At 35.6% G+C, this 26,105-nt stretch overlaps 1 protein-coding gene across 1 annotated transcript in view; it reads left to right on the top strand.

Annotated features, from left to right (window-relative positions):
- MALRD1 (MAM and LDL receptor class A domain containing 1) overlaps nt 1-26,105 on the top strand; it is a 234,685-nt gene that overhangs the window by 104,817 nt on the left and 103,763 nt on the right. The window contains exons 26-27 of the mRNA XM_036396321.1: nt 13,292-13,537; nt 15,153-15,310. Of these exons, the coding sequence (XP_036252214.1) occupies nt 13,292-13,537; nt 15,153-15,310 (404 nt within the window). The remainder of the gene's footprint in view (nt 1-13,291; nt 13,538-15,152; nt 15,311-26,105) is intronic.

The following is a 26,105-nucleotide window of genomic DNA, read 5'->3' as shown; positions in this document are numbered from 1 at the left end:
GCATTGTAATTTCCTGTAAACTACAGGATACTGTAGATTGTTCTCAATATGCTGCTTAGCAACAACAATGCTGAACTGCAAAGCCACTGAGAGCCGCTTAAATTGCTGGGCCTGAGAAACAATAAACATCATTTTAGGCTGGCCCTTATCAAATTTTCATTGTATGAACATCAATTTTTGCTCTGTGTCACAATGGTACTGTGTAGAGGAAAATGCAAAGACAATTTTGTTTTAACAATGCTATTTGTGCTTGTTGCTGTGTCTGTGCAGTGTGGTAAGATTTTTCAGTTAGGTTCTGCCTTGTGTAAAAGGCTGCCTGTATCCACATCAGCCCAGGAAGAGACCCTGGCCACACTGAACCTCGTGAAAGTTGCAGTTGTTTCTGTGTTTGGTTTGTCTGGCAAGGTTTTGGTGGCAGGGAGCTACAGGGGTGACTTCTGTGAGAAGGTGCCAGAAGTTTCTCTCCTGTCAGACAGAACCAATTCCAGCTGGCTTCAGGATGGGCCCAGCAGGCCAGGGTTGAGCCCACCAGTGATGGTGGCAGCATCCCTGGGATAACAGATTAAAGAAAGGGAAAAGTTTTTGCACAAAAGCATTTGCAGTCAGAGAGAGGAGTGAGAATATGCAAGAGAAGGTGCCTTTGCTGGCACCAAGGTAAGGGAAGAAGGAGCAGGAGATTCCCCTGTAGCCTGTGGTAAATACCATGGTGAGTTAGGCTGTCTCATTGCAGCCATGGAGATTAATGGTGGAATAATTATGCATGAATAATATTTTATACTTACAGTTGTTTACAAAAGAGACAGCATGGATTTGACTACAATTTTCATGATCTCTAAACTTGGTTTTCCTATCTTCTTTCTATCCCTTCCCTCCTGCAGTGTTGTTACTGACTATAAAAATTGCAGATCCCTCCATCAGAGTTTCTGCTCATGTCTCCTTCCATTCACCTGGGAATACAACAGCTGCCAAGGGCTGCCTGATCAGATTAGCAGGCTACAATAAAGAAAAGTTATTCCAGAGACTAGGGAACTGGTATCTGCTGACTTCAGCTTTGTAGAGAAGACAGTTATTTTCAGCAAATTAAAAGCAATTCACCAAAGTGTGGAACATGTCTTTGAGAATTTTGAGAACATAGGAATATTAACAGAGAATCACATCAAGGTCCATTTCCCTTGATATCCTCTCTACTGCTGTCAGTGAGAGAATGAACATATATGGTACTTCCTCTTAATGTTCCTAATATTTCCTTTTTAGGAGACCTTGTGAACCGAATGTGGTTTTGGATATGTAGCAAACCTTAATGTATTTACCTTCTGTATAGAGCCTAGTTTCCCTAGAAATACTTTCAGAAGTATAGCCCACTTCTCATTTTTTCTAGCAAGTTGAACCGTTCTGCCACTTGCAGAGAAAGCGTCTCTGTTTTTACCCTCTTTTACTGAAAATGAGCAACAGCCAAACACAGTTACTGCATATTTCTCTCTATGAAATCATCCTTAAGCAACATTATACACTGAAGGAGTTTCAACTTATTTCTTACATGGAAGCTATTCCTTATGTTTTCCTTTCTCTGACTTAAAAAATAATCCACTATACTCTTTTGGGACTGTAAAATCAGGTCTGTGTAGAGCATTTAGGAAATGAGTGACCTGAGGAATCGTACTGTAACAAAATGGTTCTTTTTTCTCTCTTTCCTGATGATTCCTAAAACCTTGATTGTTTTGTCCTTTTTGAACACTGGGCTTTTGTGTTCTTGAACTGTTTCTGTACTGTGCTGTGTCACTCTTTAAGAGTGGTACTGATAGGATTCCAGAACCTGTGAAAGATGGACTGTGTTATTCTGTGTAACTCAATAATATCACATTTCATCGCCAGTCACTCAAGGTTCAATTAATTTGCTAAATTGTGACTGTTTATCTCCACTGCAGTTGTATAAAATAACTGATGCACCTGTGGGGGCTGGATGTTACAGGGATTATAAGAAGTGAATGTCCTGCGATGGCAGCTGATGCCAGAAAGGTTTTTTAGTTCATAACTAGCACTGGGTACAGTCCCATTAAGCACATTCATTTTCACAAAAAACTTGTCCTATTATTCATAGTTATTCCTAGCTTTTATCACCCTGAATACCTTCATATCACTGGAAAATTTTCTTAACTCATAACTCATGCACTTCCCATGTCTTTTAAAAGTAAAGGATAAAGATTACAGTCTTGCTGTTTCTTTGCTCTTTCTTTGGGATTTTTTTGTTTTAGTTGATAGTTTTCTTTTGGGTTTTTTTGTGCCATACTGATTTTTAAATCCTTTTAGTACAAATTTCTCTTTCACAAAAAAAATTAAAATATATAGAATTTGGTCAGCAACATAATTAAAATAAATATATGCAAAGTAATAGAATAACCAGGAAATCAGATTTGCCAAAAATATTTTCATTTGAAATATAGCTCAAAACTCTAGAGTATACTCTAAAGGCCAAAGGATATTGCTTCTATCACTCTTTTGCAGTTATAATTTGATCTATAAAAGTTTACAGACACATAAATAGAAATAACTTTGGCAGTTTTTGTAACTTATATATAATTACAAGAATAATAAAATTTTATGCTTCAGTGCATAATGTGATCTACTGAAAAGAGGAAAAAAATCTCTTTATGCAGAACTAATCAAATAACAAAGCATTTATAGCTTCATTTAAAACAGCCAGCATTGACAATTGACTGAGAGAACAGGATGTGAAATGAATAAAGTAGTATTTCTAAAGCATTTTAAAACCAGTTCTGGGAAGAGAAAGAAATAAAAACAAACCTGAAACCAAATAAAAATAAACAAGTAGCCCCAAAACAGCAACAAAAGCTTAAGAAAAACCAATCAACCAATTAAACAAGGACCCCCAACAAAAAAACCCAAACAAAAACAAGCCTATAAAGAGAACTCAACATTTTTTTCAGAGATTGAATCTGTCCATGTAGTTGCCTTAATTACATACAGCAGATTGTGAACTTTCTTTTATCCATTGGTGCCTGAACATATTCTCAGATAACATCTAGAATGAAGTTCCACACAAGGGGCAACTTTCATTTTCATTATACAATAATACAAAAGGTTTATCATTATGGTATTTTAAAACCAAGAAATCTATGCCTTTAATTTTTTCTCTCTCCTTTCTGGTACATTATACAATTCCTTCCATATTTTTCAGAAAAGTGGTGGAAATACTGTAGAATATGTAGATTGCTTTGGGAGCTTGGTATAAAGCTACTACATTTGAACATGAAGTAGTCATGACTACAGGTTACTTGAATTCAATTTCTACATAAATTGTCCACCTGTTTTTATAAAAATTATCCTTTTTATTGACTCTGAAGGAGAAAATATATAGCCCAGATTTTGGTAGTGTATTTTTTAATTCTATTGAGCTTTCTCCAGCTAAATTCCAAATGTGTGTAAATTTACACAGATTTTACTTTATCACTGTACTTTATCAATTTAACTGGAAATATCCTGCACCACCTTTTTAATTCCACAGTTTCTTCTGATTCTTTTTGCTGGTCTGTAGCTTGGACTCTGATCTATCTCCTTTTATTTTGAGTTCTAACCTTACCAGATTGTATAATGGTTTGAAAGCAATGTGCCCATTTGCTAAACTAAAAAAGAAAATTATTTTACTGGTCTAATTTAGAAAATAATGGCAAAAATTTAGAATGGGTTGTAATTTAGGGGAGTTAAAATTTTTTTTCCACTATTCTCAGGACATTTAGGACACATTTCAGTCCCTAACCAACTACCACATTTGAATATACAGCAAAGTACATATAATTTGAAGATATTTCCCCTACTTTATTATAATTTTATGTCCAAAAAATAAAAATTTTCCCTAGTTATTCTCAGACAGTGAAATTAAAGCCCACAAATTCTTTGGATCAGTAGTCAGATGTGAGGACAGCCTGAACTGGGCCCATAACTGATTACAGCTCTAGAAACTGGCAGATAGAATGTGATTAATGTCATCTCAGAACATGATTAATGTCATCTAAGGTCCTTGGAGGTAGGGCATTGTCAGCCCTTGTTTTTCTGTTTCACAAAACTGTTTAACATCTTCAAAACTTTCTTTAGCTCTTGGGTCTCCATGGACTTATTTCTGAGAAAGGTGTCCCAGAGCAGGCATCCAAATAAGTATAAGGTCAGGAGAAAAGAATTTCAGTGCTGGCAGTTTGATGAGAGTTTCTGAGCAGCAGGTGAGGGCAGGTATCTATATCTACATTCATAGTATGAGCTGGTAATTCCTTTTGGCAATGAGTAGCTGGGGTCTGAGAATAGCTTTTATAACCAAATTGCTCCAAAAATTGGAAGAGGAATTTCTGGTACTATATTTATAAAGGAAAACCCTCTTGAAGAGCCCTTCTCTTTCATTTTCTCTCTACTGGGAGAACTAAGTAAAATGTGAGCTTTCTTAGGACCACCAGTGCTACTGTCATTATTAGCTCTCATTATGAGACATTATCTATGTGTTACATATTCCAGATTCAGAGCTGGCCTTCCCTTGGGTGAGCTGAGAACATGAAAGCTCTAATTCTGCTCTGCATTCTAGAACTAGATAAAAAGTTGCTCTTACTTGTCTGTAATGACTTTTCTTTTTCTCACACATCTAAAAGTAGAGAAATTATGTCACAGTACAGAGAGTCCTAGAAATATAGGATGTTTCTACTATTAAGTATTGCAGCAGCAAAAGTGATCTGAAAAAAATTTGTATTTCACAGAATCTAGTCCTATTTTATCTTCATGCAGTACACCTTTGCTGGGCATTTGAATTTTCTAGACATCCTGGAACAAAATTTCTAGATGTGGTTAAGACTGAAGACAAGTGTGGTTATTTATTCTCCTTCTTTAACTGTAGGAAACATGATCTAACTAGAATGGTTTTTAAGTACATGCTTATCAATAGTCACTTTGGACTGCATTTTACATTACTAGTTAAGTATTTACATTTTCAATATCATGTACTGTAGACAAAGAAAAACATTATTTTGAACAAGATGTTTGTAAACTTTATTTGAAAGTTCAGTTTATACTTTGTGATTTACATCATGAAAGATTTCAGGCAACTCAATGCACAGCTTCATTTTCATTCTCTGATTTTTTTTGTTTTCAAATTTTTTAACAGAATATGACTTCCAAGTAAAATGCTATTTTAGCAAGGTACCTAACTATCCCAAGATGTGCCTGGATGCTGTTTAGTGTTAGGATAAGCAAAGTTAATACACAAATAAGATGTATAAAAACTGTTAACTGTCAAAATTTGTTAAGCATTCTTGCCTGTGGAAGGACCACAATAATTTTTTGCTTAAAATCAGATCAGCCTCTTGGTCCATCATCCATGTTGAAGACAAGAGGTAATGAATGTGTTAAACACCTCTGCCTTGTCCCTGTCCCTGTTTGTAAGGAGACCATCCTTGTCCTGTAGTGGGTCAATTGCCGTTAATATATTTGAAGAAACTCTTTTTATTGTCCATCCACAGCTCTGCTCAGCTGAGCCTTTGCCACACAATTTTTTTCCCTACAGTGGAAAGCAGCATCTCTTTTCCCACGTCAAGGGCAGGTGGCATGACTTTTCCCACTGCTGCTGGCCATATACCTTCTTTTTGCCCTTTTTTCCAAGGGAAGATTCCTGTCCCACCAAGATGGCTTTCTGCTTCACCTGTTTGAGTTCTGACATTTGGGAATTGCCTGCTTCTGTGCCATTATTTGGAGATGATGTTTAAAAAGTGACCAGCACTGATGGACCCCAGCACTTGCAAAAACAGTTTCCCAGGAAACCTTAATAACTAATTCCCTGAGCAGTCTGAGGTCAGCTCTCCTCAGGTCCAAAGTTGAGGCTTTGGCAGTTCTCCTGTCAACAATATCCACTTTGCTCATGAGATCCACTCTGATGACAAGCAGTAGATCAAGGAATTTGTCAAACTTGAAAAGAAGATTGTGTAAGATTACTCAGCTTCAATTGGACTTAGAGATGAAGGTTTGGGCTAGGTAGATATGAGGGGTTTAGGTAGTGTCGTTTTCTGGGTTTCGGGACTGTTGGTACTTATCTCTGTATTTCCCTTAGCTTCCTTTCCAAGCAGAGGAAAGCTGAATGGCAGAACTTACATGGTAAGCTCTGTGGAAATCCTGTGGAATGGCATCAAGCAATTTCATCAAGGTTGTTTTTCTAACCATGAGCCGTTCTGTTCTTTCCATGTTCAGTTACTTGCTAAGCCCATGTGCTACTACTTGTTTATCTCAAAGTGTGCTGGTAAATGTGAAGATGTGCTGAATGACGGTGCAGTTAATAAAGTTAATAATGCTTTCAGGAATAAATGACTGTAATGTATTGGATTTACATTAAATGACAAGAATAAAAAAATAATTTTGTCTTAATTGTTCATCTTGGCTGGAAAAAAGATAAGGAACAGAATTCCTTATGGGCACTAGGAGACAGTGTAACAATATTTTTGGCATAACAGTGCCAAGAGTAATGCTTTCAGAGTTGTTTCAGAACGTCACCTCAAAGCACTTTTGCTGCCTTTATAGGTAAAATTTTAGTCTTTTTCTTTCAGTGTCTGAGAAAAAACATGTAACTCAGAGGAAGGGAAAAGCTTAACATAATTGAAGCTACATTTCTACAAGATACTGTGTGATTAAGGAGTTTGTTGATATCTTTCTCCTCCATCAAGCATAAGGCATTTTTCATTTTCCTGTTGACCTCTTCAGTGCAGGCTTAAACGTGTGCAGAAGGCTGTTCAAGGCATCAATGAAATCTTTTAATCATCACATACTCTTCAGATGAAGGTGGTAAATACAGTAATCCTGAAATTTATTCCTGAGTAATGACAGATGAGGATTCACAGGGGTCATGACATTCAATTTAATCAGTTTTGGGCAGTTTTCGTTTCTCCGACACCTGACCCTTATTCACATATGTCTGAAAAGTTTTAATATAGCTCTGCTTAAATGTTGTAATTTTCTATAGAAATTCTGAGCAGGTCATGTTTCTTTCAGCTCTTTCTCGCTTTTCATCTGTTCACAAGTGAAAATTCTCCAGAACAATTTCATTTGTAGTTTACATTTGTATTGTTGAATAATCCTACTGCTTTAAGGGAAGAGATTGACATTCATAAATAGTAGAGATCCCCAGCTGATAATAGATGTATTTTTTGTTATCTTTCCCTTTGAATATTGAAGAGTTATATGTCAAATTCAGGATGTGACTGAACCACCTCATAGTGTCTAACATGTTGATGAAAATACCATTTTCTGGAGAACATCTGAGGTCGTGTGGATGTATAATAGAAAGACTTTTTACTGCTTATTCTATGTGTTTTACATGCCTTTTTTTGCCAGAGAAAGGGTTCTCAACATAGTTTTGTTCATACTTTCAGTTCTGGAACAAGTGTTTCTCAGGTTCTGGGACTCCATGTCCACTATCCTCTCTCAGCAATGTTGAATCTTGCCAGGACAGTGTCCTCTGGTCTCAGAGTCAGTGCTGTGAATCTAAATCAGAGCTGGTTGGTCAGGCTTTGAGTAGGATTTGAGGGAAGTGCTTTCCACCTGTCACATTTACTGAGCTGCCCTGGCAAGTTGTACAAAGGTGATTTATCACTGCAGTGCAGCTTCACCTCCCACTGTAGGCTTTGGTCAACAGCTTGGGGTATGGTGGAGAATATGAAAAAATCACATATTCCAGTGCAGCCAGTGAAGATCTCCCCCACTTCAGATTCAGTTATAACATCATAAAATGCTTTTAGTTCACTGTTTAACCAACTTTTCATTGATCTCCTGTAGAAATTCCCTTCTAACATACCTCAGCTATCCAGAGTTTGTGCAACCCATTTCTTATGCTCAAACTGTTCTGATTTACGGGTGTCTGCTTTACTTCAAGCCATACTTTAGATTCAATCTCCAGACATTTCTCTCATCAGAAATGCAGCCAGGGAAACCACTGACCAGAGCCTGCTCTCAGCACCAGGAAATTCAGATGCTATACCTTCTTCAACCCTCCAAACAATCAGATAGCAGTTGGACCATTAAACCAGAGGTCACAACTAAACCATTTCGGGCTCTAAGGTAGAGATGTCACCAGTTAAGCACCAGTCCAGGCTCTCATAAAAGCAGTGTTACATTGATCTGCTTCAGGCAAAATGTCAGTGTATAGTTGTATAATATTTCACATGAGCTTCAAGTTATACTTCTAAAGGGCATGCAGCAATTTTTTGGCATATTTTTAAGAATGTGGATCTGATATCTAAGGAATATTTATTTTTCTGTGTCTTTACCAAGGAATTCAGGTAGTAAATAGATATAGATTTCATTTATTTGCGCCAGAACATGGCAACCCAAAGTTTTGTCCAATATAATTTTATTTTGGATTTTTGCTAAGATTAAACTCAGGAGTGTGAGTTAAGCTTTTCACATTAGTTAGTATTTAGTCTTTCTCACTGTAGTAGATGCTATGAATATGATGAACATTATATGATGAATGTTATTGTTTTTGGAAAAGCTTTTCTTAAAAACTAGATGTAAATTCCTTTTCTCTTAGTATTTATAAGTCCACCCTCAAGAAGATAGGTTATAAATTTCAACATGGCTTTGGAAAGGGAAGACTGTATAAAAGAACTGATGTATCAGAGTTTTTGTTAACTGTGTGTCCTGTTACAACAGTTTTCCTGGCTCGTCCTTTTCTTCATGCTGGAGACATAGACCACCTGATTAGCCCTGGAATAACAATATTGACATGTACTGTATCTCTTGTTTCACTTTGCTTGCTGGCAAGGAGCAAACCATTAGGTTAGTCGACGCTAATGTACCTTCCATGAATCCAGGCCTAGGTCTTCTTATCCAGTATGGGGATTTAATACTTGAAGAGAGTAACAAAAAATTTCCTTTTAAATTGCCCTACTAGCATGTTTTATAGCAACATGGAAAGTATGCACTATTTCTGTTACTGAAGATATTGGTACATCAGCACTATAAGAGCGGGGGAGTTAAAAAGACCTTGTGCCTCCTTCTCTAATCAAAACCTGTTCTTTTCATTTCTTATGAATGCACGTTCACATGCATCTAAGCAATTGAAACTGAATCTTTTGATCTTTTTAATTGTTTTTAGCATTGCCCTGCTTATAGTATTGCAGTAAACTCAGTATGAAGAGGCACTGAGTAGCCCCTCTTGCCTTCAGGTCAGAATTTCTGGTAATCTTAAATAAAGCAAAGCATCAGGTTATGACCTATTGAATGTGTCACAGATTGAATGTGTCTTAAAGAGTATTGAATGACTGATAAAAATCAATACTTTTCTAATAACAAAGTACAAACAAACAAAACAAAGAAGTCTCTTCAGTGCTCTGTCATGGACTATTGTATTGAACAGCAATATCCTACCTTGCTGTTTATGTTTTTGGTTCTTTTTGGTTCTGAGGTTGAATATTACCAGATCTGATTACTGCAAAAGAATTCTCTTGTGTTTGTGTGTGGGAATGGTCAAGATAAGAAATTGATTGAGAAAGTTTTGGTTGTTGGAGCTTTCATCTGCTCTTTGTTGTGGCAGTAACTTTGACAGTTAACAGTTTCTTCCAAAAGTCCCTTGTGCAAATGAACTCAAGCTGTTGTTTTTCTAATTTTCAGTTGTTCAGAATGCAAATCAATATGTCAAAGTACTTGCAAGGTTTACAAAACCAAATGTTTGCACTCAATTCAAGAAAATAAAGCCTTTTTCCTTCAAAACAAAAAAGGCTGATATACTCTAATACTTTTTAAATCTTTTTTTTTCCTGACACCCCCAACATCTGAAAGTCTTTCAGAATTATTTTAATTTCTAAAGTTTTGCTTTTGAAATGAGATGCATTTTTCACATTCCTACATTGACAAGTCACTATTACCATGCATCATCAACAGTGATGAAAGCACTTTTCTCTGTGTCCTTGGGCTATAGTAGTGAGATACTAGAGGAAAGATGTTCTTGTTAACAAATTATTTTTTTAAGGACACATAGATTTCAGTCATACAGTAATGTCAACTCGGAGCAAGAAGGATAATGGAGTAATTTTTACAGGGAAAAAGTCAGAGATCTAAATTATCCAGAGAGCTCCTATCCCTGGGATGTCACACTCTTAGTCTGCTGATTAATTACTCTGGCCTCTATACAAGACTATGGTTCTACAGGAGCTCTAGCTTTGATTTAGAAGAAGGTATGCTTCTAGCCATGTGAATGTAAATAAAATCTTCTGAAAATATTTTGAAGCAGCTCTAGATTTTTGCACCCATTGATGGGTAATTCCAATAATTGTAAACTATCTCATTCATTTGATTTAACTTTGGTTTGGAAAACATCGATGCTGATGCTATTAAATGTAATAAGTTTAAGAAGGTTAACAACTTATTAAATTTAACAAATTTATAATAATCCTAATTAGAACATAATCTGGCCACTTCTGGAAAGGATAATAAAAATATTTTTATATTAATAGCAAAAGGAGTGGCAAGGAAAATGTCCATGCCTTATTGGGTGCAGGGCGGAATATGAGAAAAAAATGAGGAAAAAGGCTGAGTATTTGAGACCCTCTTTGCCTCAGTTTTCAATAATAAGACAGGTTGTCCTCAAGAAAAATTTGTTTTCTCTCTTGATGTTTGCAGGTAAATGTATTTTTTTTCAAAATACATTCAAGAAAAACATCCTTATAAAATAAGGAGATTAATCCTTCTCCTAAAGCATGTTTAAAAATATAAATGTTTTACCTGTTGATTTTGCTCAGGGTATATGAACAAGGGGACTATTAATTGGTGCAGCTGTTTTCCTCTATCGTATACATCCTCCTCAACTCAAAGATTATTTATCTGAAGGATACATATAATGATAAGATAAAAGATATTTATCTGAAAGGGGCTCTAACAGCCCCTAAGGCTCTACTGGAGCCTAGTTGTGTCTATGTAGCTACCACATAGGACAAAAAGTCTACCCACAAATAATCTTCAAGAAACACTGATTGGAGGAAAGATTTACTGAACCTTGATAAGGAGAAATTCCTCTCAATTAAATACCTCTCTCATACCCACAGAAATCTATAGAACAGAGTGTTTGAACCACTAAGATTAAGAAAAAGTAGGGAAAAAAGAAAGACAGCTCTAAAAAATTCTTTTTCCTGTATTTTGGTGGTTTTTTGGTTTTTTTTTTTTTCTGGGAGGAGGGAAGGTTGGTTGTTTGTTTGGTGAAGTTTTTTTTTTCCCCTACAGTTTTAAAGCCTTAGAAATGACATTTAAAGAGAAGCTATACTATGGAAGGACATCCAGAAGCAAGTCACGTTACAGACTCAGGCAGTGTAATATCATTCATTACACATGCTTGGAAAGATTCATTCATGCCAGGATTCAAGACGGATTTTTTTGTTTTTCCTCAGGAAACAAAGACTTCCACTTTTCAACTCTGCTTTTTTTTTAACCTGAAATTGAAAACAATGCTACAAAGGGACCTCAAAATTCAATAGTTATTGAAATTATTGATCACTGACCTGCAAGGGAAAATATTTTAAGGCATGAAATGCATCCTGAAATTTAAATTCCTTGTTTGTTGACAAAATAAATGTTTTGATAAATTCTTACTGCAATCACTTAAAAGAAAGGTAGGATTATAATAACTAGCTCCTAAAAACATATGTCACTTAAATTAGGCAGCAATTTTATAATTAATCTCTGTCACTCATTGGGATACAACAGAGATGACTGAAATTCTGAAGAAGATTGATAGGAGTTTTTGATGGTCACTGACTGATTCATTGATGCTATTGCACCATTCTTTTGAACAGGACCATTTTCAGAGATCGTGTACTAATAAAATTCTCACTGATGCTTTTATAAACTTTTAGCTTTGAATTTCAAACAAGTCTTTTTCTCCTGGTCAGAGATCACCCATTTTTCTTGTCTCCAGATTTGGAGATCTTTGCTCGATATTATTGCAAACCTGATACATATTTTTATGTTGCTAAGAAATCAGTAATTAAAATTTCATAATTTCCCTGGAAATCTTGCTACATATTTCTATCATATTCCAATATGTATTTGTATTTTAAATTTATTTTAATAAGAATTGCATTAGGAGGAATTTAACTTGAAGAGGAGATGGTAATGCTTGTTTTCTTTAGCTGATATCTAGAAATAAAGTGATTTGTTTTCACTTTAACAAAAACAAGTATTGTAACAATGTTCTTTCAGTTTGGAGTATTTGTAATTTAGAGTCTGGCTGAAACAAATGCCATGGGATGGAGGTTGCCAACATGACAACTGAATACCCCATTTCTTATCCTCTTTCTACTAATAAATCTGTTTTTCAGACCTCTTGATAAAATCCAGCCTTATGTGAATGTCATTTAGCTCCTTTAAATTAATACTGTTTTACAATTAATTATTTAAAAATTAAATTATTACAATTAATACAATTTTAGCACCCTGTGATTTTCATTATCAATTAACTCAGATTCTCCCTACTTCTGCAACTTTTGGACATGTACATATTCTAATTTTGTCTGTTGAGCTCATATATTCATACTCCTATTTTTAAGTACAATTATTCTTCATTTATTTCTGGCACAGGAGAATGTAAAGAGTAAATGGGAAGGGGTCAGTTTCAGAATGTTGTGTTTCACCTCTTGATTAGAGAATGTACTGAAGTTGCTAAGTTTTATTCAGAGTCCTGCAGAAACTGATCTGAAATGAAAACATGAAACTTGGAAATAGATCCTGTGTCTGAGTCCTACAATCTTTAGGCTGTACAATAGTAGAATTATCCCTCAATAACTGCAGGAAGACTGCACAAAAAGGACACCGTCAACCTACTGAACTCATAAAAAAATCCATTAAAAGGCAAACCTCTGTAGTTAAAACAGAAAAGTTTTTTCTTCCAAATTAGGGCTCCTAAGTAGGCTCAACTTTGCAGCTAAGATAAAATGATTCAATCCAACACCACATGAAAGGAGAATGCCAGCAATTAAGTCAGACTAGAAAGCTTTGTTAGTGATGGAATGCCTGGCTGGAGCTTGCCCTCTGAGGCTTTACAAGGGAAACAGTCATTTATTTAGGCAATCACTTGACAAAATACAAAAGAAATAAACTGATAATGGATTGGTACTTCAGGGAAACCAAAGGCTTTTAATAAAACTGCTCTGGACCACCCTCCTCCTCCTAAATATTAAGCTCTCTGAAATGTAACCTTCCAGTAACCTTGCTGGGATGCACGGCACTGTGATTCACCAGGACACCCTCATTCTTCTCTTTTCAGGCTCCTGCTCACATGGCCATAGGCAGTGCCAGAATGGCAAGTGTTACAGAGCAGAACAAAGCTGTGATTTTGAAGACAACTGTGGGGATAATACAGACGAGAGTGAATGTGGAACTTCCTGCACCTTTGAGAATGGCAGATGTGGCTGGCAAAATTCCCTGGCTGACAATTTTCACTGGGTGCTCGGGGTCAGCTCGCCTCAAAGTCTCAGACCTCCTGGGGACCACACGCTTGGAAATGGAACTGGTATGTTGTTAGTTCACAAGTAAGGGATAATTGTCTTCACGAAATGTCTCATATCTCCACAGGCAGCAGGGGAGTTCTAAAATCTCTAATCAGGGTGTCATTTTTAATGAACAAGATGTATTACAATATAAAAATATGAATTACCATTGTACAATAATTTTAATGTAGGAAAATTGAATCTTAGTTGTTTTTATATGAGTCAGGCAAGATAATTTGATATCTGTCTGGAGAGAGGCATTTGGTCTGGCTGCAATTTGCAAAGGTGAGTTAGCTCAGCTCTGAGATCCACTGGGTCCCACTCCTCCAGAGCCTGAGGTCATTTTCAGGAACCTCTACACTTTCCCATAGTGACTATTCATACTTTACATTTAGATAATGTTAAATAAGTAAATTTAAAGAAACAAATCTCCTTTGTTAGTGCATGTCCTGGTTTGTTTTGGCCAAAGCACTCAGTTATCTGCTCTTGCTCTGCTACAAACTCTGTGCCTTCATACTTTGCCTTTGAAGGTCCTATAGCTCAGACAAAGATGTTACCAAAGCTGAGCTCAGAACTGACCTTAAATTGAAATATTCACAGCAGAGTTGCACAAAGACATGATAGCTGTCACTGAATGTTTACACAAACTGCTGAAGGACAAAACTCAATAAACTTCAAAATATGTTGGAGTCATTTGCATTGTCAGTAATATATATTTTTAAAGTATTATCACAAATACACCACTACACTTGTTTAATATATGCTTGACCTCAGATTTCAGATCCCATAACACCATGGCAAACATCTATGGTTGTATCTGAGCCAGGGAAGTGTCAAAATTAGAATGAACCCATTTGTTTCTGCATTATCTAGTGAACTAATTTTTTTTTGCCTAATTCATATACAAACATTAGTAGAGGTGCAATTACAATTTTTGTGTTATTTATAATACATTTATGTTTATGTCAGATACACATTTCTTATTTGTACAAAGGAAAAAAATGAATTTGAAAATTTGGGAGAATTTTTTATGCTTCTGATTAAAAATAAAGATGGAAGACTCAAGGACCATATCAGTGTTGAAAAATACTAACTCTAGGCATCTAATTTTGCAATTTCATCTGACTAAATAATTTATATGTTCATTAATATTTGAACAGAGTAAAAATGACCAAAGGAAATATGAACCATTAGGGATACCTAGTGATTTATATATGCATAATTTTTTTTTTCCTGTTCCAAAAGTTTTTATATAGTGTGACTTCCTATTGTGAAGATTACCTTTCAGGAGACTTTATCCTGAAATTTATCATGATGTGGCTATTGTGTGATGTATTGTCAGAATTGAAGCTACTGCAGTTCAGCAGGGACATGTACCCAGAAGTACCAGGAAGAGTATGGAAGAGTTCCCAGTCTCCTACACAAGTCCACCCAAATCTTAAGCTGGTACCACCAGTTTATTCCTGATATAATCAGTGCACAAGGACTGGTCATTTTTTCTCCTGAGCTGAGGTTGACTAGTATGAGACTTATGAGGGAAGTGTTCTCTTCGTATGTCTCTGCATTTACTTTGCTGAGTTTTGGAATCTAATTTGAAAACCTAAAACATTTTTTCAGTAATACATCATTTAATTTCAGGACATTTCCTATATCTTGAGGCCACTGCAATAAGCCTAATAAATGAAAAAGCCCATGTGAAGAGTTCCATATGGAAAGAATCAAGTGGGAGTTGTATGATCAGCTTCTGGTACTTCAAGACATCAAAAGCCATGGGACACCTTCAGGTTCTGATTAAGGTAACAAAAAACCCCTTTTCTTTTGAATGTATTATACCTGTAAGGGTGTTTGTGCTCAGCACTGTGACATTCTGTTGTTTAGCTGGCAGACTGGAGAGCTCCCACACACCTCCTGGTTCTGTGCTGGTTTTTATTACTCCAGTCTCCTAACGCTTTTAACATTTCTCTTCCAAGAAAAGCCATCTGAAAAGCCAAAGAAAATATTTTCAAATCCTCTTTTTATTTTCCCCTCTTCACATATTCACATATTTCCCTTTGATTTTTTCCATGTGAGGCTATTTTCATATTTTGCTGACATCCTTATTGGTATTTATTGGTATACAGCTCTATTGTTCTTATGGGATGACACACAAAAAAAAATTACCAACATGTACAAAGTGAGAATAAAATGCAAAAATATGACTGCATTAAATATTTTTTTATATAAATGGGTACAGAGTATAATCAATTTTATTTAGAAATATTGTTTCTTCACTAAATGTGAGATGACCAAAAAATTATTTAAAAATAATGTCTGATTATTAATTTGCAAGTGAAAACCTAGACATTTGTAAAAAATTGGCTGTTGCTTTGCTGTTCATTAAAAGGGATTAACTGCTTGTAAAAACCTTTTTAAAATCATACTATGGTTCAGAATATAAATTAATTCTTACGTAGAAATTAATAATCAACTTTCTTCGGACACAGTGACCAAATATGTGTCTGTACTTACTTGTATCTGTGCATCTCTTCTGGTCATTCAAGTATAAATCATGGTGCAATTTATTTGCCATGTGTCTGTTAACTTCCCTTCCTACAATATCTCTAATAATGTCTTGGTGAACTGCATTAAAGTTTCTGTTTTATTTCCAATTCATATGTTGGCTGACTTAACTTTAAATGATAAATTACAGTTTTTCCTTGAAAACAAATTACTAAAAATTATTTATCTGGATTATTCTGGATAATATAAAAATAATTCAAAAGCCTGAAGATAAAAGGCTTCAATAGATTTGGTACCTAGAGATACAACCTAGGATATGACTGCCTGAAATATAAAAAACAATAGGTTCATTGACAATGGGCTCATTGCCTTTGATAGGCATCAAGAGATTTCTTTCATTAATTAGTCCAAACACCTACAAATAACAACAGACCACTCATCAAGTAACAGTATATTTATTGAGATGTTTTATACAGCTCTTTTTCCCAGAAAGGTTCAAATTTGTAAAGGAGGCAAAATTATTCCATCATTGTACCTGGGATTTTTTGCAGATCAACTTAACTTCACCTGTTATGCTGTTATAAGGACCCATAAGCCCATATTTTAATTGGAGTTTCTATTTAGCAGTGTCTGAAGGAATATAATCTAATTAAACAACACATAGTCATGGGAAGTCATACTGAAGCTTCTCCTGCTGGTTCAAACTGCAATACCTTGATATTTCCATCCAGATTGAGTATCCCTTGATTTAAAGTAATGTCAGTAAAATCAGATCTCTAGGTAGTGATTAGCTGAAAATAAAAAGTGTTAAAATGATCTGGGAAGGTAATTACCATCTCAAGTTAAAAACTTAGCAAACTGTCTCTGGCTGAAATCACTCCATCCATTCAAAGTTTAACTGAGAGTGAAGACTGTATAAGCAATGGAAAAGTGATGAACAATATAAAAATTTCTCTTCTTCCAGAATTATGACAGTGGAACAAAAAGGGTAAGAAAAGGTAAAAAAACATTTTTAGAAAAATCATGGCTCATGGTATGCATCAGTGTCATTTCTTAATATATGCATTGCTTGTCCACTTTCAGGAAGTTGAAGAATATTATCTATCATACTACTGAAGTTTTATCTCAGATTATGAGATAAACAACCAGAAATAAAACTAAAAGATCATAAAAGGGTACTATAGCCAAGCGTGAACCTCTTTTGTTAAAGTTTGCAGCTGGAGAAAATCAATACATTTTCCTAATGGAATTTCTCTGAAGTTACTGTTGTTTTGATTTTTTTCTCTATGTTTTGATTTTTTTTTCTCTTGAAATTGTACTACATATTCTTTGAAGAAAACCATCTGTATATGGAATAATAATAATCCTGTCAAAGTAATGGGCTGTTGAACTAGCTGCAAATGTATAGTATTCTTCAAATTGACCCCTTCAACATTTACGTGAACAAAAGATATTAACAGTGCAGGTATTCAGTGCAGCTGAGATATCCACTCACCATCCATCTGAATTCAAATTACAAGGTTTTTGATAGCAGTGCAAAAGCAAACAGAATATTCCCCAAAGAGATCTAGATACAACTAATCAAAACGTTTTCCAGTGAGGTTTTGAGACATTCTAGTCTTGACTGTGGCAGTTATAAGAGAATCCCATCCATTGCTGGAGACATTTCAAAGTTCAGGTGCAGCATGTTCACTGTGCCTATTTTAGTGTTGATGGTGGGGCACCTCATCAGCATTCAGTTTATTTTATGAGTCAGAAGAAACTGTGTATTTTTAAACATGTTTATAGAGAGCCAAGCAAGAATTATTAGGTGAAAGGGATAATATATTTCATTATTCTGTTGATCTAAAATAAGCTTTCTACCGCCACTTAAGCTGTCCCTGCAATTAAAAAAAAAGAAGCAGAAGGAAATCAGCAGCAAAGGATAAAAGAATTTGTTGAAAATAACTTTTGTGGTATTGATGTCAATTGCTTTTGCATATAGACATTTTAATTTAAGAAGATAATTTAGGATCTAGTTCAGTTAGGGAAAGATTCTCTCAAAGACTTGTAACAAGCCTCCAAAAACAAATATGCAGATGAATAAGGAAGGTGAAACCTGTCATTAGTAACTCCCTCTGCTGACAATAACAAGGCCAATACACACAGGATCTCATTAGGAAGTTCCAGTGGACCTTACCCAGGCATTTAATTAATTCCATCCAGTTAAAAAGGAGTAAAGACACAAGGACATTCAGGAAAACAATAAGTCCTGACCAGGTCATGGCAAGTAAAGCCAGGGCTCATTTATTCTGTGGCAGCAGCAGCCTAAGCTGGCCAGGGCAGCAGGCAGCTGGAGCCAGCATCAGCCTCCTGCATGCAGCTGCTCAGGGATGCTGCAGCACAGACCCCTTACCTGGCTGCTGCAGAACAGACGAAAAATAATAACATATTACAATTATACCTGGCTGCTGCAGCACAAACCCTTTCCCTGGCTGCTGCTGCCTCAGCAAATCTGGGAGCCCCCCCCAGTTGTTCCCCTGGCCTTGTTATTGCTTTTAACCAGCCCAATGTAGAAAGGAGAGGGTTGTTCCTGTAGAAATGTGTGGCTTAGCAGGTGCCACAGCATGGGTAGACATGAGTCACAGTGGATTTTCTAATTCCCTGTTAGCTTTAATGGAGTTAAATTTTACCATCCCAGGCTGTGGATGTGAAAATATGCAGCAGAGGTTTTGCAGATGCCAGCTGGTATATTCTGGACATTTGTATTTGTTGGATCAAGTAGCTTAAAATCACATTTTCACAAATCAATATAATTGACCCGTACTTCTATGGGAAGTCACTCAAGAATAAGGCTTAAGGAAAAGTGCTTATTCTTCCTCACAGCATAAAAGAATGTGTATTTCTACATTGCTTCTTCTCACTGACTGCATGAAAAACAATCGATCCCTCACATTAATGTAGAAGTTAGAGACTGCATTGGGTTCAGGTATCCTGAAAGCAGATTACTTGACCTCCATAAAACTAGAGGAAAAAATTAAGTTTTCAAAGATTTGCTTGAATGCTTTACTTAAGAGTTTGCTGAAATCATGCTCCAAAAAAATGTAGACGATCTGTAGATTTAATAAACATAGATATAAGGTTTATCTTGTAGAAAAAGATAAGATATTAGCAAAATTCTTTAAAGCTAATAGCAAAGAGTAAATTTTCCTAGTATTTAGTTCCATATAGCTGCATAGTGGTAATGGTCTTTATTTAATTAGTATCTACAACCAGGAAAAGGACACAGTTTTAAACTATTTACTCCCATTACTGATCTGTGAACTGTTATTAAAACTTGTAGTTGAGTCAATGAAATGTCATCTGACTAATGAGAGAGAATAACAGAATATTAGTCCCAAGAGTTCTGAAGGAAATCAGTGGAGATAGAGTGAAATAGAGCATTACTTGACAAGAGTAACTTTTATGGCATTTTTACTTCCCAGGGCAAGAAAATTTTTTATTTGTATTTTCTGAATCTCAAACAGCACATTTTATCTTTTTAGACATTTTTTCAAACAGTGTTGTTTTAGGCCTGATTTTGACCCAATGGCATAAGCATATTTCCAAGCAAATTGAGAATGAGAGACTGATTAAATAGAAATAAATCAGTTTTCATTGAAAGCATAATTTTTCAAAAAGAGTTTGCATAGAAGGTACAAACAATTATGCAAAAATGTAGGTGAATGCAGATACCAGTCAGTGTGTTTTATTTTCCCAGATGAATACATAGGAAGTTATTTCAATCTTCTTATTGTCAGTTACTGGAAGAATATAATTAGTTGTATTCCTATACTGCAACCAGATGTAAGCATTCATTCCAAAGAGTTGATGAGAAAGAATAATATGTTTGAACATCCTTTAAAGGAAGAAATTATTTTTAAAAGGAGTTAAAGTAGGGGAACAGAATATATAGAATATATAACATAGAAAGCAATCTAACCCCCTGAGGAGTTGCAGCTGAGCCAATTATTAAGGATTAGGAGCAGGCCTGATTTTAACAGGCCACAGCTGTAGCCAATAAGAAGAGTGTTATAAAAGAGTGGATTGGTGGGTTAAGGGGAACTGGAGTCAGTTGGCTGCTGTGAGGACAAGGAAGAGTCAGTGCCTAGAGGAGCTGCCTACCAGAAACATCAAGGAGGTACAAAACTCTAAAAATATGGAACCCTTGCAATATAATGACAATAGAACTATTGTGCTATAATGACAAATTAAAGAATCACCCTTGTATTTTGGCATCATTAATGTGAAGATGAGAGGTTTATCAGAGGATTTTTTACCTGCAATCATTGTCATTCTAGAAGCAGATGTAAGTGAAATTGTTCATATGTGAAGTTTTAGGATTTTTTCCTTAAAATTCTTTGAGAACTTGGCTTTTTCCTCGCTTAGGAGGTGAGGACGATGAAGAGTATAGGGTTAGTGTGACTAGGGTGTGTCCCTGCCATGCAGGGTAGTGAATGGTTATAAAAGCAGGCGGTCTGATGGATTTCGGCAGAGTGATGCACACAGAGTCATTGTAGCAACTCAGCAATAGCTTGTGACATTCCACCTGGAGTCACAAGCCATGTGTCCCAGAGCTGGTGCCACCCTCCTGATTTCTACCTCAGGCTGGCACCAAGTAGCATAACATGGCCTAAATAACAAATGCACTTTCAGTCTCCTCCAGACTGCACAGCTCCCTCGTGTTGTTTCACTGGACCCGTTCCTCAAGTCAGAGATCTCTGGGAGGGATTTACTTTATTGATTTGTCATTTTATAATCTCATAGAGTGCTATCACATTGCTGCTTTTTAGCATATGAGACTTTGAAGTGACTCTGGGATCTTTGCTGGCAGACATATTTTGCATTTTTCCAGCACTTTTCAGGGCACACATTTAGGAGTGAAAGTTGTGATTTAAATGGGTCTCAGGGCAGAGTTCTTTGAAGGATCTCAGAGCTGCTGTTTAATAATTTTTACTGCAGCAACAGACATCAAAATCAAATCTTTTTATAATAACTGTGAAACAGGCATAGGACTTTGTCTGAACAATAGCCTCTGAGGTATAGCCTTGGGCTTTGAGCATTTTCCACACCTTCTCTTCTAAAGAACTCAGAAATTTAATTAACTTTTTTTTTTTGAGATAATAAATAATGCAAGATGTAACCTTGTGCCTGCTGATACCTTTTACAAAGCATAAAACATTGATCAGATGTAAAATTCCAAGACAGTATCTAATTTTCTTGATCAACAATCACACTTAGAAAAAACTCTCTAAAATTCTTAGAAATGTTCTAAGAAACAATCTGAACATTTTTAAGAGCTCCTTTTTACCTCAGCAAAGGTGGAAGATCTTTCTTTTTTTTCTTTTTCCTTTCTCATTGCTTTTTACATCCCAAAGCCTCTTTGGTCTTCCACTGAGAAAAGTGTCCTTCTTTTTTTTCAAATAAATCCTGAACTGGGCAGATGTTACACTCTGAAACTTCATCACGATCAGATGTAGCACTAGTACTCATGGTGCAGAACATTAATCTTTTACGGGTTTTGTATTCCTTTAATGCAACCTTTATTTTTTAATTCTCAGATAAGTTTTAGTGTCGTGAAGATCAAGATAGTCCTTGATCTTTGGCAGGCTTGCAGTACCCAGTTGTAGTGTGCTTAAAATTACTTTGATTAATCAATAAGGGTCCTTAACACAAGAGTCTAATTTTTATCCTTGTAGACTTTTTTCTTTTTCTGACCTTCAGGTTTGAATTCTCATTAGCTTCAGGAAGAAAAAACAAACCAAACCAACCAAAAAAAGAAAAACCCCACAACAACAAAAAGAAAAACAACAACAACAAACTAAAAAAAACCAAAACCATAAACAAAAACAAACAACAAAAAGCCAAACCAACAAAACACCTCAAAACCACCCCAAACCACTTGTGTTTCTGTATTTGCCATAATTTATTTCACAATTATGGGAGGATCTGATTCTGGTAATTTCCTGTGAGAGTCAGACTAGGAATTTTTAAGTACACATATTTACAGTTGCAGTAATCTCGAAATGTAATTGTTTGTAGGTTGACCCCATAGCATTAGGTAGAATTGTCTTATCATTGCACTCACTAACATGCAAGGACATTGCAGAGAGCAGGTATTATTTGCAGCTGAGAATTATGGTGTTAATGCAGGGGGAGCTTTGAGAGACACCAGTCTCTTCCCACCCTCTTACTATGCAAACAAAACCTTCCACAACTCAGTAACTTCACGGTGCTTGCTGGTGAAAGGGTCACTGCAGCTCAGAGATTAATTTCCTGCCCACTTGTGGAAATCCCATAGTCCATTCACAGCAGTTTCTCCTTTTTTGTAGACTCAAATTTTTCCAATAGGTCTTTCTTTTCAGTCGTACTCCTCAGGTTTCCAGCTTCCCTCAGCACTTCCCCATGTCCTCATTCTTTTGTAATTTGTTTCTGCAAGATTTACCAGGCCATATCTGTGATTAAAAAATATCAGGGAACTCAAATAAGGAATTTTAAACTGATTTTAAAACTGAATAAACCATGTTAACATGATTTTCTGTTTAAATTACTGTAGTCGTGAGAGATGACACAGTAATATTACTAAAATCAGGGGTTACAGACTATTTGCATTAAGTCTGGAATATGTGGGTGTAACTGTGTGGTCTGCAGAGTATATTTCATTTTGCCTTCAGCAGGAGAACTACAAGTAGAAGATGAACACTAAAAATTGCATTTCTTGGCTCCCATATACCTGATTTGTAGAGGGCCTTAATCTACCTGTGATCCTAGTTTTTCTTTGGCTTCCGTTGTTTAGATATGGAAAGTTGGTGGAGCTTTTGTTTGTGTGGTTTTTGTTTGCTTGTTTTTTTAATAAATAAATCTTTATTAAAAGTACAAATCTTATGGAATTAAAAAATAATGAGAGTTGTTTAACATTTAGCTGCAATGCTGGGCTGTAATGTGAACCAGGAATAAGTGGGTGTTGTCAAAATATGAGCATTTTCTTAGCAGAATTGGGGTCTTGTTTTCTGAAGAGAGTGAGCATACCCAAAAACCCACAACCTACCAAACAAACAGCACTAAGCCTTTGAGACTGTATCTAACAAAACATGATGTGCATGCTTCTCAGATTTTTCATACTAAATGAAAACTACGAGCCAGACATTTTTTCTTAATTTTCAAATTCTACAAGAGAGAAAAAAAAAAGTGTAATGGAAAGCATTCTTGTTTGTTGCATAGCAGTCATTGAATGTAAATACAATTACATATTTTAAACTTATTTTAATTCTAACTTAGATTAAGAAAACAACTGAAAGGTGGTGAATAAGAAAGTGCAAGTAACCTTATTTTCATTTCTTTTCAGAATTGTCTCTTTTCTCTAAACCATGTCACCCCACTTTTCTTACTATAATGCTAACATAAGGTTGTATACCAAGGGTGCTGTTTTATTATTAATAATTTACATTATTATTTGACATCGAATTTTATGAATGTCAGTTTCTCTTTCACTGAAATGCAAGAAGAGACAGAGGTTATGGAAAGGTCATATGAAACCACAGTGGAAAATTAGCCTAATGCATTTGTATAACTTTATGTTCTTAACTTCTCAGTTTATTAGAAGCGGTGTTTTGTTTGAAATTACAGGTGACCAGGCACTCAGTCTTTATTTGGCTGAATCAATAAATCAAGGCACAAATGTGAACCATCTTTCAGGTTTTAAATAGTTTGCTTACCCTTGTTTTCTGTACATTTATACCATCTCATTTAGGCATCTGAATAAAGTGCTTCTTCTTTTAAGTGACAGGATGATAAAGCTACTCTGCCATTCATGCCTTTAAAATCTTCAGCCTATATTTAGATGTTATTTGGTCTCCCCTCAGCAGAGCTCACTGCTGCCTTTCACGCTTTCCACTGAATAGCACAGCTCTAGTATATTACTGTTTTCCAGTTTAATTTAGTTTGATCTGCATGGAAGAAAAACTTCTTTAAATCAGAATTTCCAATGTGATCCAGAAGAGGTGCTATTTAAATTTTGATACATGAGGCATCTAATTCATTTCATTGATCAGCGAACACTAGAAGACTCTTGTTATTTATGGCATGGAAATATCATTAGACATGAAGGATTCTGCAGTGCACAACATTATTCTGAGCATTTTGACAGTGTGATTCAGTTCAGAATTGTGTTCAATGGGAGCTTAGAATGAGTATGTTAGCAAAGAGTTTATTAGCAGTCAAAAATTATTTGCGTTGGTTTTCATCTCTTTAACACTTTATATACTGGCTCTACTCTTCAAAAGTTACTAAAAGAGAGAGTTCTGCTTTTTTTTCTTTTTCCAGTCTGAGTATGTGGGCTATGGAAAGGAATTGTATGTGGGCTATGGATAGGAATTTGGAAGTAGTGAAAATCTTCCCCTGACTCACTAGCAGCACATTAATTAATCTTAGACTTTTCCATAGTTAAAAGTGTAGTTCATTAAAGTCAGTTTCTCTGGAATTTAATATCTATAAAAATTGCAGTCCTCTCCTTCCCAGTTGTACCAAGATTTGTGGCACAGAGAAATGAGGTGTTAATTCAGGTTAGATCTGAGATTTTTTTGACAAAAAAAGTGCAGTAAAATCCTTTCAAAAACACCACGTGTCTAGAAAAGAGCAGCATTAAAGAGTTTGACAAGAGAATTTTCACTGCATGTAGTTGAAAACCTGAATGGTTTTATAAATAATATCCACAAAAGATGTGGTCATATGAGAAAAAAAGGTACAGATTACAATGTGGCAGGACCAAAGTAGGCATGTTGGTAAATGATAACAAAATATCCTAAAGCATATAATTTATTTTTCTGAGTATGCCGATTTAACTGCTACAGATTTTATGCAGAAGATGCCATTGCTATAGAAACTTCTTAATCAACATCTTGAAATATCCCTTTCCAAGCTGACATGATGAGATTGAATTTCTACTGTAGAAGTGGTAGGGAAGGTACATTCTTCCACAAATCCCTTGGAGTTTTCTTTTCCTTGGGTTGCTTTGTCACTTAGTGGCTATATTTTTCTTGATTTGCCTTTTTAAATGTTGCAATATTTCCTCAGTTCACAGTAAAAGGTTTATACTCTTCTGATAATTAGCTCTGTGCTTATTTGCTTCAGGGAATAAATCCATTTAGAAAACGCAGACAGAACTTCTGCACTGTCTGAAAGATCTAAGGAAAAAGTGAAGTAGAACCAGAGAACTGAGGTTACCACAGCTACTGAAACTATAAAGCAGAAGTGGGTAATGTAATAGTTGCTGCACTGGGGAAAAAAAAAAAAGAAGGATCTCTGAGGGATTTTGATTGAAAAAGAAAAAAATAATAATGGAAGAGAAAGAAGTGCCACAGAATTTCCTATTCTACCTTAATCTTATATGTATTTGTTTTAAAAGATGATAAAAATTCTTTTATATATATTGGAGTGTGGCTGACATGTGTTCCCATGTTTGTTTGTTTTAGATCAATCATTTTGCCTTTTCCTGGAAAATGATGTCTGTTACCACAGGAAAGACTTCTTAGAAAGAGATCTCTGTACAGATTTCTACAGCAGGGAGAGTTTTTTCCTATGAAATATGTTAAGGTCAGAGGACTTGATTTTAAAATGCAATTTGTCCCAGTCTGGGTGGGACAAATTCCTATTACTTAAAGTCATAGATGTCCGCAGAGCAACCACTGCTGCAATCACTTAATCTCTCTTTGTTTTACTCCCCATGTCAAATGGAATTTTAAGTATGATTTGTCTCATTGTAGAGCAAACATCTCTAAGAGGAAAGGTGGCTGTTACTTTCCCTACAGCTTCCTGTAGACTTATAAGTGTATATAATACCTTTCAGTGAGCAGTACTGGGCAACGTCAGGAATGTTGGATAAATATTTGAATTTGGAATATTTCAGTAAATGTTGCCATATACTTAAATTTTTAATATTGCTGCTGGCAATGCAGATACCAAGATCTCGTGAATCTGTCTGCAAATTTTGTCTTGTACGTCCCTACCATGCTATGTATATTTACATATTTATAACTTCATTTTTCCTTCAACATATACTGGGTGGTGGCCATTGGA

Source organism: Molothrus ater, chromosome 1 (genome assembly GCF_012460135.2).
Source record: "Molothrus ater isolate BHLD 08-10-18 breed brown headed cowbird chromosome 1, BPBGC_Mater_1.1, whole genome shotgun sequence".
NCBI lineage: Eukaryota > Metazoa > Chordata > Aves > Passeriformes > Icteridae > Molothrus > Molothrus ater.
Note: the sequence above shows the minus strand (reverse complement) of the source record. Positions and strands in the feature narration are given on the sequence as shown.